This window comes from Giraffa tippelskirchi, chromosome 9 (assembly GCF_054371585.1).
Source record: "Giraffa tippelskirchi isolate mGirTip1 chromosome 9, T2T-mGirTip1v1.2.pri, whole genome shotgun sequence".
NCBI classification, from domain to species: Eukaryota; Metazoa; Chordata; class Mammalia; order Artiodactyla; family Giraffidae; genus Giraffa; species Giraffa tippelskirchi.
Window position 1 is genome coordinate 5,963,974 of NC_137283.1, and position 13,709 is coordinate 5,977,682.

At 38.8% G+C, this 13,709-nt stretch overlaps 1 protein-coding gene across 6 annotated transcripts in view; it reads left to right on the forward strand.

The window, feature by feature from the left end:
• Window positions 1–13,709, forward strand: part of STT3B (STT3 oligosaccharyltransferase complex catalytic subunit B) — a 107,920-nt gene that overhangs the window by 86,389 nt on the left and 7,822 nt on the right. For 3 of the 6 annotated variants that reach the window (XM_081526972.1, XM_081526974.1, XM_081526976.1), the window contains exons 9-13: window positions 1,325–1,479; window positions 7,826–8,037; window positions 9,523–9,710; window positions 10,291–10,462; window positions 11,342–11,515. In XM_081526972.1, the coding sequence (XP_081383098.1) occupies window positions 1,325–1,479; window positions 7,826–8,037; window positions 9,523–9,710; window positions 10,291–10,462; window positions 11,342–11,515 (901 nt within the window). Of the gene's footprint in view, window positions 1–1,271; window positions 1,480–7,825; window positions 8,052–9,506; window positions 9,711–10,290; window positions 10,463–11,341; window positions 11,516–13,709 lie in introns of all 6 variants that reach the window. The other 3 variants (XM_081526970.1, XM_081526975.1, XM_081526971.1) reach the window with 2 other exon arrangements.

Sequence of the window (13,709 nt, forward strand, 5' to 3'; positions counted from 1 at the left end):
TGGGTATATCTTTCCTTTTCTCCTTTGCCTTTCACTTCTCTTCTTTTCATAGCTCATTGTAAGGCCTCCTCAGACAACCATTTTGCGTTTCTTTCTCTTGGGGATGATCTTGATCACTGCCTCCTATGCAATGTCATGAATATCCGTCCATAGTTCTTCAAGCACTCTTGCCTATCAGATCTAATCCCTTGAATCTATTTGTCACTTCCAGTGTATAATCGTAAGGGATTTGATTTAGATCATACCCAAACCGTCTAGTGATTTTCCCTACTTTCTTCAGTTTAAGTCTGAATAGGCAATAAGGAACTCATGATCTGAGCCACAGTCAGCTCCTGGTCTTGTTTTTGCTGACTGTATAGAGCTTCTCCATCTTTGACTGCAAAGAATATTATCAATCTGATTTCAGTATTGACCATCTGCTGATGTCAATGTGTAGAGTCTTCTCTTGTGTTGTTGGAAGAGAGTGTTTGCTATGACCAGTGCATTCTCTTGGCAAAACTCTATTAGCCTTTGCCCTGCTTCATTCTGTATTTCGAGGCCAAATTTGCCTGTTACTCCAGGTATTTCTTGACTTCCTACTTTTGCATTCCACTCCCCTATAATGAAAAGGACGTCATGTTTTGCTGTTAGTTCTAGAAGGTTTTGTAGGTATTCATAGAACTGTTCAACTTCAGCTTTTTCAGCATTACTGCTCAGGGCATAGACTTGGATTACTGTGATGTTGAATGGTTTGCCTTGGAAACAAACAGATCATTCTGTTTTTGAGATTGCATCCAAGTATGGCATTTGTGGACTCTTTTGTTGACTGATGGCTACTCCATTTCTTCTTAGGGATTCTTGCCCACCGTAGTAGATATAATGGTCATCTGAGTTAAATTCACCCATTCCAGTCCATCTTAGTTCGCAGATTCCTAGAATGTCAACGTTCACTCTTGCCATCTCCTGTTTGACCACTTCCAATTTGCCTTGATCCGTGGACCTAACATTCCAGGTTCCTATGCAATATTGCTCTTTACAGCATCAGAACAAGTGCAAATGAAATTCCTATTTGAGCAAGGATTTTTGTGTTAGGAATCAGAGCCAACACTTTTTTAACTGGCCTTAGATAATTCTAATTTTAGGGGGAAGTATGTTGATTTTGGTTTTACCAATGTGTGTCAAATTTATATCCACTATAGCAGGTAACATTGGAATGTACTTTTAAGCCAGAAGAGGGAGGGATGGGAACCATATCTATCAGTACAATCAAAGAAAGTTTATTCACCTAAAAGGAACTTCTGTTTTATCACTTAATTTTAAATAATGTTAACTTCTTTAATACCAGGTATGCAAAAATACACATTCCAATTATTGCATCAGTGTCTGAGCATCAACCTACAACTTGGGTATCTTTCTTCTTTGATCTACATATTCTTGTGTGTACCTTCCCAGCAGGCCTGTGGTTCTGCATTAAAAATATCAACGATGAAAGGGTATTTGGTAAGAGATTTTTAATAAATACTTTGATTTATTTTTGTTATTGAGATTATCATTCCACCTTAAAGTTTTGTTTGTCATTGCTTGACTTTCTGCATAAAGATAAACTTTCCTCTCTTAATTTGCATAAGTGCTTAACCAAGAAAAATTAAGTGAATTTGTATTATATATACTATAATTATTAACTGTTTAAATTTTGGACTAGTATATAAGTGTTTTGTTCAATTTATTGTTTTCTGAGAGGTTAATGTAATGATAGTATGTGGCTGAGAATTGGAAATTATAACTTTGTTGACAGAATAGACTTGACTATGTTTTCTCAGTTAACTCTAAGTAGGAAGACTTTTGCAAGGACATCCATGATCCAAAAAATTTCAGTGGAAAGTACATTTTGTAATAGAATAAGAATCACCTATAAGTAAATATCCTCTTGGCTGATAGATTTGTGTAATTTCCAACTAACAAGACTTAGAATTACAAACTATTTTAAAGCCAATGTTTAAGATAAAACCTGAAACTGAAAACGCTTTGTAATATACCCAGGGTCACAAGCAAATATCTTGTACAAGTATGTGGCCTAGACCATGCGTGACACTCAAAAGTTAAGAGTTTCAGAGTGAAGTCAGGAAAAAGAAAATAGCATCTGCATAGGTGCTAACCAAAGAATGACACTCATTCTTTTCTGGTTTATATAGGTCAGTGGACTTTGGAGAAAGCCATGTTAATACTACATCACTCAAGAAGAATTAGCTTAACATATTGCCCATTCATGATTTAGCAGTCCCAATCCTAGATAGATACCAAGAGAAGGGTGTGCGTGTGTCTAACAAAGGACATGTCTAAGAATGTACATAGCGACTTTATCCGTAATAGCCCCTAATTAGAAACATTCCAAAGGTTATCAGCAGTAGAATAAAGAGGTTCTTATGCATTTGTAGAATGGAATACAGCACATTCAATACAAGAATAGCGAGAGTAAGCAAAAGAAGTCACTACAAAAGAGAACATTTTTATATAATTTTATTTCTATGAAGTTTAAGAATAAGGAAGCATCACTATGAACAAAGCTTGTGGAGGTGATGGAATTCCACCTGAGCTATTTCAAACCCTAAAAGAAGATGCTGTGAAAGTGCTGCACTCAGTATGCTAGCAAATTTGGAAAACCCAGCAGTGGCCACAGGACTGGAAAAGGTCAGTTTTCATTCGAATCGCAAAGAAAGGCAATGCCAGCCAAAGAATGCTCAAACTACCGCACAATTGCACTCGTCTCACACGCTAGTAAAGTAATGCTCAAAATTCTCCAAGATAGGCTTCAGCAGTACATGAACTGAGAACTTCCAGATGTTCAAGCTGAATTTAGAAAAGGCACAACCAGAGATCAAATTGCCAACATCTGTTGGATCATAGAAAAAGCAAGAGAATTCCAGAAAAATACCTGGTTTGTTGACTACGCTCAAGCCTTTGACTGTGTGGATTATAACAGACTGTGGAATATTCTTCACGAGATGGGAATACCAGACCACCTGACCTGCCTCCTGATAAATTGGTATGCAGGTCAAGAAGCAACAGTTAGAACCAGTTGTGGAACAATGGAATGGTTCCAAATTGGGAAAGGAGTACATCAAGGCTGTATATTGTCACCTTGCTTATTTAACTTATATGCAGAGTACATAATAAGAAATGCCAGACTGGATGAAACAGAAGCTGGAATCAAGATTGCTGGGAGAAATATCAATAACCTCAGAGAAGCAGATGACACCACCCTTATGGCAGAAAGTGAAAAAGAACTAAAGAGCCTCTTGATGAAAGTGAAAGAGGAGAGTGAAAAGGCTGGTTTAAAATTCAGCATTCAAAAAACAAAGATCTTGGCATCTGGTCCCATCAATTCATGGCAAATAGATAGGGAAACAATGGAAACAGTGGGCTTCAAAATCTCTGCAGATGGTGACTTCAGCCATGAAAGTAAAAGACACTTGCTCCTTGGAAGGAAAGCTGTGACAAACCTAGACAGCAATTAAAAAGCAGAGACATTCCTTTGCTGACAAAGGCCCGTCTACTCAAAGCTATGGTTCTTCCAGTAGTCATGTATGGATGTGAGAGTTGGGCCATAAAGAAAGCTGAGTGCAGAAGAATTGATGCTTTCAGGCTGTGGTGTTGGAGAAGACTCTTGAAAGTCCTTTGGACTGCAAGGACATCCAACCAGTCAATCCTTAAAGGAAATCAGTCTTGAATATTCACTGGAAGGACTGATGCTGAAGCTGAAGCTCCAATACTTTGGCCACATGATGTGAAGGACTGACTCATTGGAAAAGACCCTGATGCTGGGAAAGATTGAAGGCAGGAGGAGAAGGAGATGACAGAGGACGAGATGGTTGGATGGCACCACTGACTCAATGGCCAGGACTTTCAGCAAGCTGCGGGAGTTGGTGATGGATAGGGAAGCCTGGCTTGCAGCAGTCCATGAGGTCGCAAAGAGTCGGACACGCCTGAGCAACTTAACTGAACTAAGAATAAGGAAAGTTAAATTATTGCTTTAAAAGTTCAAATAATGATTACCTGTTTTATGGGAGAGGGTAGTGGTTATTGACTAGGAAGAGGCATGAAGGATTCCCCTGAGGAGGGATACAGTTGTTCTGTATTTTGATATGGGTGGCAATTACATAGGTGTTTGTAGGTGCCCAATATGCTACTGGTGATCAGTGGAGAAATAACTCCAGAAAGAATGATGGGATGGAGCCAAAGCAAAAACAATACCCAGCTGTGGATGTGACTGGTGATAGAAGCAAAGTCCGATGCTGTAAAGAGCAATATTGCATAGGAACCTGCAATGTTAGATCCATGAATCAAGGCAAATTGGAAGTGGTCAAACAGGAGATGGCAAGAGTGAACGTCGACATTCTAGGAATCAGCAAACTAAGATGGACTGGAATGGGTGAATTTAACTCAGATGACCATTATATCTACTACTGTGGGCAGAAATCCCTTAGAAGAAATGGAGGGGCCATCGTGGTCAACAAAAGAGTCCAAAGTGCAGTACTTGGATGCAATCTCAAAAATGACAGAATGATCTCTGTTTGTTTCCAAGGCAAACCATTCAGTATCACGGTAATCCAAGTCTATGCCCCAACCAGTAACACGGAAGAAGCTGAACTTGAACGGTTCTATGAAGACCTACAAGACCTTTTAGAACTAACACCCAAAAAAGATGGCCTTTTCATTATAGGAGACTGGAATGCAAAAGTAGGGAGTCAGGAAACACCTGGAGTAACAGGCAAATTTGGCCTTGGAGTACAGAATGAAGCAGGGCAAAGGCTAATAAGAGTTTTGCCAAGAGAATGCACTGGTAATAGCAAACACCCTCTTCCAACAACACAAGAGAAGACTCTACACATGGACATCACCAGATGGTCAACACCGAAATCAGATTGATAATATTCTTTGCAGCCAAAGATGGAGAAGCTCTATACAGTCAGCAAAAACAAGACTGGAAGCAGACTGTGGCTCAGATCATGAACTCCTTATTGCCAAATTCAGACTTAAATTGAAGAAAGTAGGGAAAACCACTAGACCATTCAGGTATGACCTAAATCAAATCCCTTATGATTATACAGTAGAAGTGACAGATTTAAGGGACTAGATCTGATAGACAGAGCGCCTGATGAACTATGGACAGAGGTTTGTGACATTGTACAGCAGACAGGGATCAAGACCATCCCCATGGAAAAGAAATGCAAAAAAGCAAAATGGCTGTCTCAGGAGGCCCTACAAATAGCTGGGAAAAGAGGAGAAGCGAAAAGCAAAGGAGAAAAGGAAAGATATTCCCATCTGAATGCAGAGTTCCAAAGAATAGCAAGGAGAGATAAGAAAGCCTTCCTCAGAGATCAGTGCAAAGAAATAGAGGAAAACAACAGATTGGGAAAGACTAGAGATCTCTTCAAGAAAATGAGAGATACCAAGGGAACATTTCATGCAAAGATGGGCTCGATAAAGGACAGAAATGGTATGGACCTAACAGAAGCAGAAGATACTAAGAAGAGGTGGCAAAAATACACAGAAGAACTGTACAAAAAAGATCTTCACGACTCATAATCACGATGGTGTGATCACTCACCTAGAGCCAGACATCCTGGAATGTGAAGTCAAGTGGGCCTTAGAAAGCATCACTACGAACAAAGCTAGTGGAGGTGATGGAATTCCAGTTGAGCTGTTTCAAATCCTCAAAGATGATGCTGTGAAAGTGCTGCACTCAATATGCCAGCCAATCTGGAAAACTCAGCAGTGGCCACAGGACTGGAAAAGATCAGTTTTCATTCGACTCCCAAAGAAAGGCAATGCCAAAGAATGCTCAAACTACTGCACAATTGCACTCATCTCACATGCTAGTAAAGTAATGCTCAAAATTCTCCAAGCCAGGCTTCAGCAATTCGTGAACCATGAACTTCCAGGTGTTCAAGCTGGTTTTAGAAAAGGCAGAGGAACCATAGATCAAATTGCCAACATCCGCTGGATCTTCGAAAAAGCAAGAGAGTTCCTCAGAAACATCTATTTCTGCTTTATTGACTATGCCAAAGCCTTTGACTGTGTGGATCACAATAAACTGTGGAAAATTCTGAAAGAGATGGGCATACCAGACCATCTGACCTGTCTCTTGAGAAACCTGTATGCAGGTCAGGAAGCAACAGTTAGAACTGGACATGGAACAACAGACTGGTTCCACATAGGAAAAGGAGTACATCAAGGCTGTATATTGTCACCCTGCTTATTTAACTTATATGCAGAGTACATCATGAGAAACGCTGGGCTGGAAGAAACACAAGCTGGAATCAAGATTGCTGGGAGAAATATCAATCACCTCAGATATGCAGATGACACCACCCTTATGGCAGAAAGTGAAGAAGAACTAAACAGCCTCTTGATGAAAGAGGAGAGTGAAAAAGTTGGCTTAAAGCTCAACGTTCAGAAAACTAAGATCATGGCATCTGGTCCCATCACCTCATGGGAAATAGATGGGGAAACAGTGGAAACAGTGTCAGACTTTATTTTTTTGGGCTCCACAGTCACTGCTGATTGTGATTGCAGCCATGAGATTAAAGGACGCTTACTCCTTGGAGGGAAGGTTATGTCCAACCTAGATAGCATATTTAAAAGCAGAGACATTACTTTGCCAACAAAGGTCCATCTAGTCGAGGCTATGGTTTTTCCAGTGGTCATGTATGGATGTGAGAGTTGGACGGTGAAGAAAGCTGAGCGCCGCAGAATTGATGCTTTTGAAGTGTGGTGTTGGAGAAGACTCTTGAGAGTCCCTTGGACTGCAAGGAGATCCAACGAGTCCATCCTAAAGGAGATCAGTCCTGGGTGTTCATTGGAAGGACTGATGTTGAAGCTGAAACTCCAATACTTTGGCCAACTGATGTGAAGAGTTGACTCATTGGAAAAGACCCTAATGCTGGGAAGGATTGGGGGCAGGTGGAGAAGGGGACGACAGAGGATGAGATGGCTGGATGGCATCACCGACTCGATGGGCATGGGTTTGGGTAAACTCCAGGAGCTGGTGATGGACAGGGAGGCCTGTCATGCTGCGATTCATGGGGTCACAAAGAGTCGGACACGACTGAGCGACTGAACTGAACTGAACTTGCATATAAAAATTCACTGACATAAACAATATTGTATAATAAATGCATTTTTTAATCAGGAAAAGATATGAATTTAGTTTCAAATTGAGATGGGCACTCAGATGACTCAGTAACTTTGTGAAGTCACAGCCTCTAGCCAGAAATGAATAGAGCCTTTCCCTATGGTGAGCACATTATCTGGAACAGTTTGACTGTTTGGAAAGTAGTTCCAGATTTTTTAAGTTTCTTGGTAATAGCTTCATAAGTTCCTCCTTTGGTTAATAAATTATTTTCTTCTCATCCCATTCTGACTTTAAAGCAGGCTTTATGCCAAATATTGCCACAAGCTTTTCATAGACTTTTATTTGATCTATAAACTTACTGTGCCTAATAATGTAATTCAGCAAACACATTTTCCTCTGTTATGGATTTTTCTAATATGTGATGCTGTTGACAAATAATGAATTGTCTCACTCCTCGTAATAGGTATAATTAATTTGAATCCTGATACATTTCTCTCAACTATTGACATGCAGTGTTTATTTGGTCAATATTAGTTATAATCTCTAAATAGACTTTGAAGTTGGTTCAGATTATCAGTTTAAAAACAGTTAGCCCTTTTATGAGATGTTTTTCTGTGTTTCGATTGTCCTTGGAAGTAGTTTTGAATATTCAGTGGGTCTTCCTGGGACCCTTTCTTTCCTGAAGTATTACAAGAGAACTTGTCTTTGCAGTTGCACTGTACGCCATCAGTGCCGTCTACTTTGCGGGCGTGATGGTGAGGCTGATGTTGACCTTGACTCCAGTCGTCTGCATGCTGTCTGCAATTGCCTTCTCAAATGTTTTTGAGCACTATTTGGGGGACGACATGAAAAGGGAAAACCCGCCTGTGGAGGACAGCAGTGATGAGGATGACAAGAGAAACCCAGGAAATTTGTATGATAAGGTGGGAAATCTAAAGTAAGGCCTTTAAAAGTTTTATGTGTTTTGTTTTTCCACCATAGTAAGAACCATACATGTTAAGAAGTGTGGTTAAACAAGAATCTAGACAAACTGACACTTCTAGTTGGTCTTTTCACTCAGAATAAGAAAATAGAACGTCATCAGAGTATATAATCACCTTTTGGGTCAGGTTTTATAAACTAAAACCCAATTTTGAGAGCAAAAAGCTGGTGCTCTTACTAAATTACATGCAATTTAACACTGTAAATCTTTCTGAAACCATGTGCACAAGGGTTCATCCTTGAAGTCCATGTTCAGTGTAAACTTCTTAAATATCAGGTAGACTGAATAGTAAATGAAAGATATTGTGTGTGCTCAGTTTCGTCTGACACTTTGCGAACCCATCGACTGTAGCCCGCCAAGGTCCTCTGTCCATGGGATTTTTCAGGCAAGAATACTGGAGTGGGTCACCATTTCCTCCTCCAGGGGATCTTCCCACGTCTCCTGCATTGGCAGGTGGATTCTTTACCCACTGCACCACCTAGGAAACCCTATATGAAGGGTATTAAATTCATTTTTTTAAAAAAAGTCTCCAGTTCATTAGTACTAGGTGCTGGGCCCATATAATGTAATTCACTTTTAAGATCTCAGGAAACAGAGCAGAATTCTATTTGGTGGAAGTGTGGAAAAGACTTAGAGCACTTGTCTTGAACAACAAATTAAACTTTACTATGTTAACTAGGTTTTTCAGTTGCAGTAAGCAATGAAACTTCCCAGTATAAATATTAATTTTAAAATTTTCTTTCCTTACTATAATAGGTCCAATATCATTCATACAGATTTGTGGTATTTAAGCACATGCCTGCTTTTGTGTTTATTTTTGTTTTGTAATTTCTTAATAATTAACTTTGCAGTTTAGAACCTCTGACTCTGTCCTGTTCGCTCCTGGTTTTTGATGAAGTTTATTGTTTTGTTTTCAAAAATACAATCTTGATTTTAACAAGCCTATTGATTTAGGGATTGGAAATTGGAAAACTGAATCTGATAATGTGTTTTTTTCCTGTACTAAAGTCCCACAAAGTCCTGGATTATAACTGAGGATTGCTTTTTTTCAGGATGAGGAATTAAATTTTTTTATAAGGAAAAGTTGCCAGAATGAGACCATTTGGTTCTCCCCTTCGTATTTATGTAAAACATAAGGTCAATTGAGTCCCGATGCAGCTTCTTACTGGAGATATTTTTGCTCTGCAGCCAGTTCCTGGATTGGATTTAGTTCCAGGAAGTCTTCTCATTGACATTTGACTTGAGAATCTACCTTGATAATTTTTAGAAAACATTGTACGACTCAAACAAGAATTCCTGATGGTTATACATTCCCCTCTTGAAAGAATTAAATTGATCGATAACATTCTCCCAACTTCTCCATGTAATGTCTTAATGAAAGCAAGTCAGGTGATGAATTTGTCTCATCAGTTTTCTGTATTTTCAGGCAGGCAAAGTGAGGAAGCATGTAACTGAGCAGGAAAAAACGGAAGAGGGATTAGGTCCTAATATAAAAAGCATTGTTACCATGTTGATGCTGATGCTGTTGATGATGTTTGCAGTCCACTGCACCTGGGTCACAAGCAATGCCTACTCCAGTCCAAGTGTGGTCCTGGCCTCTTACAATCATGATGGGTAAGAAGATGGTTTGACTACGAAAGGATTCCACACCTGCTCTTTTCTCTTGTCTCAAAAGATAGAATTCAGAGGTCTATCTGAATATCTTTGCGTATATAACATACACATTAGTCTTTCTCAAAGTCGTGCTTGGACACAGCATCATCATTCCCAGGAAACCCATTAGACGTGCACCTTCTTGACCCCACCTTGTAGAGTTAGAACCCTGGGGGTGAGCCTCGGGAATCTGTGGTTCTGATGCAGCTGAAGTTTAACAACAGGTGGTTTCTGTACTGCTCCTACATTCCCACCCCAGCTTCTGCTTCACGTGGGTGCTCTTCAGACTTGTGCAATACTAAATCAGAATTTGCTTTTTTACATGGTAGCCTGGTGGTTTGGTGGTTTGTATGCCTATTAAAGTCGAAGAAGCACTAGTCTAGCTCTTCATTTTTTTTTTTTTCCTTCCCTACCCTGGAGGCTTTTTAACTACCATCCTTAAGAGTATGAAATTATTTAGTGGCCTGGCACCCCAAGGTTTTAAGAAACCATCTTCACATTTATAAGGTCTTATTTAAATGAATATTGTGATTCTTTTCAGAACCAGGAATATTTTAGATGATTTCAGAGAAGCTTACTTTTGGCTAAGGCAGAATACAGATGAACATGCCCGAGTGATGTCTTGGTGGGATTATGGCTATCAGATTGCTGGGATGGCTAATAGAACCACTCTGGTGGATAACAACACCTGGAATAACAGCCACATAGCACTGGTAAGAACTTGACCAACAAAAGATCAAAAGTTACAAACCTTTATTCAGTACTTAGCCATCAGACTTCACTTGTGATTAAGTAGGGAAACTATGGGGCAAAGTACTTTTTGCTTGCTGAATTTTCAACATACTTCTACATATTTGTTCAGTAAAATAATTCAAGGTATGCTTACTTATTTGGTTTCTAAGACCAAAATTTGTTTACATATCATTCAGAATCAGAGGCTGTATGCTGGAGAATGAGGCAAAATCTGAAACTTACTACATTTGTCTTATATTTTCCATTTCATAAGTTAAGAAAATTATTCGCAGATATGTAAAGCAAGTGCACTGTGTATTATGGACATGCAAATTATGTTCACTCTAGCTATTAAATAACTAATTTACGTTAATTAAAGTAATCACCTCTCTGTTCTTTAAAGATTTTAAATAGATAGCTGGGTGTTAGCCAAATGAATTTTGTTTGTATTAGTGTTGTGGCTAATCATTAAATGTTTGGTAGACTGAAGAAAAGGATATATTTGTTCTAGCTAGATGGATAGTCATCTCCAGTCTGGGATTTTGAGAAATTCTACTTCTTTTAAGCTTGCTTGCTTTCATAGTAAAATGTTAATTTAATGTGACCAAATTATTAGGAAAATATAAGAGCGCATATTCTGATTTTGACATTTCTGCTGTAGTTGGTTATAGTTAGGGAAGTGCTTATAAATCTCATGAATTTGTTGAATTCATAGCAGATTGTTTCTATAAAAGGGATTCCATGTAAATCAAACTTTTGAGATGCATTCTATTTTAAGGTAAAAATGTGCATTCATGTTTATTTTTAGTGTTATTTTGGGACTAAGATCACATATTCTCACTTTTTTTTTTATTCTGTAGGTGGGAAAAGCTATGTCTTCAAATGAAACAGCAGCCTATAAAATCATGAGGAGTCTGGACGTAGATTATGTTTTGGTTATTTTTGGAGGGGTTATTGGCTATTCTGGTGACGACATCAACAAGTTTCTCTGGATGGTTAGGATAGCTGAAGGGGAACATCCAAAAGATATTCGGGTAAGAAACTAGGTCATTCTTGGTGTGTGAAGGATCGTTCCCAGAGTCCAGGTAACCCTCTTCCCTTTCTGATTGCATCGTACTTGTTATCATCATCCTGTCTCCAGAGTAGTCCCTCACTCTACTGTTTACTAAAGACAGCGTAAGCATTTTCCCAGGTTTAAAACTTTTGAAACCTGGTACTTCCATTCTCCTCTAGGAAACAATTTCTTTTCAAGATTCTTGCTTTTACTCCTACAGCCTCTCACATTTGCCCTTTCCTTCCATTCTTGTTGCTTCCACTCTGGTATTGACCCCAGTGCTCATAAACCTGAAATAGGACAGTAGCCTTCAAATTGCTGTCTTTGCCTTAGTCTATTTCCTCTCTCAATCTAACATGACATTGATCATGTTACTTTACAGCTTTTTTTTTAAGCCTCCATTAGTTTAAGGAAAGGAACCTCGGGAAAAAAAGACAGATAAGAGTTGCAACTAAACCCTGCCACTGTCAGCCTGGTGCTGTGGGCAAGTTGTTTTTCAGCCAGCCAGTCAGCATTATATGCTTCGAGCAGTAGGTCTTGTTCTAGGTTCTAGTGTTAACAGTGGTGATTAGGGCCATTTCAGTTGATCACTAATAGAGATGCCAGGAATAATTTACTTGTAATGCTGTTACGAGATTTTCTGGTAATGTAGATGAAACCTCAGCCTCATGACTGGTTTAGAATAGTCATAATGATGATTGAAATAGTAAAGCATTGGTACAAAATCAAAACCACTTAGCTCAGAATGCAACCCCTTAATACTTCCCTTTGCTGGCCTCTTGTCCTTCTATCGTTTTCCACTCTGTCGCTCTACCCTAGCCCATGAAACTTGTTTTGTGTTTTCTTTCCTTGGCTCATCTGACATGCATGTTATAATCTTTTCTTCTTGGGGTACCTTCCCTACAACAGTTCCGTCCCCTTGGCAGAGGTCCTTCTGTGGTACATCCATGTCTCTACTCGTCAATCCATGTCTCTACTCATCAGGTCATGTCCAGCCTGTTTTGTAGGTAGATTCTGTTGTATCCTCCCACTCAGCTATGAGCTCAGAGAGGATGGGCACCCAGCAGTGAGGTTACATGATGAAGGCATAAAAGAGGAGAGTAGGATTCACTGCTGATTCAGAATAAAAGAAACTTTTGGGAAAACGTGGGAATGTGTTTTGTGTGACAGGGGTAAAGTCGAGTAAAGCCCCAGATTTCCTGTTTAAACATAAATGCTTAACTACTGGACATTATCCCTTAACTACCATTAATAAATAGTATTTCCTTATATTTCCATTGGTCTTAATCTTCCAAGTATGTGATTTTTCACTTGTGGATTTGCTTTTAGCAGTGTTAAAATTGTGACATGATAGATTGAGATATGTTTTGAACATTTATGTAGAGAAAAATCCTAATTTTCTGTGCTTTGTGAGGAGGTAATTTATACATTCACATGGTTCAAAAAATGAAATATATAGGGACATACAGTAAAAGTTTATTCCCACCCCCCCCAAAAAAGAAAAAGTCCATGGTAATCTCTTGTTATTTTCTTATTCTAATTGAAGCAAATAACTAGTAGGAAAATACACACATTGTTCCTGCTTTCTTTTACTTCACAATATTCTGTGGAGATCTTTACATATTAAAATATGGGAATCCTTCTTCACTTCTGTTTTTTTACATCTGTAGAGTGTGTTCTATTGCGTGTGTGCACTGTGATTTGTTTAACCCGTCCCTGTTAATGGATATTAAGGTTTTTTTGAGTTTTTTTAATCTGAAACAGCAGTGCAATGAATAACTTTGTACACTCATCATTTTGCCCACATTTTAGTATCTCTGTAGGATAAATTCCTAGAAAAGAAATTTCTGACAGTAGTATCAGATTGGCCCTCTCAGAGGTTAATTTATAAATTTGGTGAGCTCACAATAAAAATTGCTGTAAGAGTTTTCTAAATGTTCCCCTCCCAACTAAAAAAATGGTTTTGAAGTTCATATGGAAAAATAAAACAAATTTAAGAAAACTCTGAAAAGGAATAATGGCTGGGGAAGGGGAGACAGTTGGAGAGAGTCAGCATACCTAGTGTTAATTCATAGTGTTGGTACCATTTTTTTTGTTAATAATTGAGGTTTTATTATAACATGGTTTAAAATCTGGTAGAATTAATTGCTCTCCTTCATCCAGCAAAGTATTGT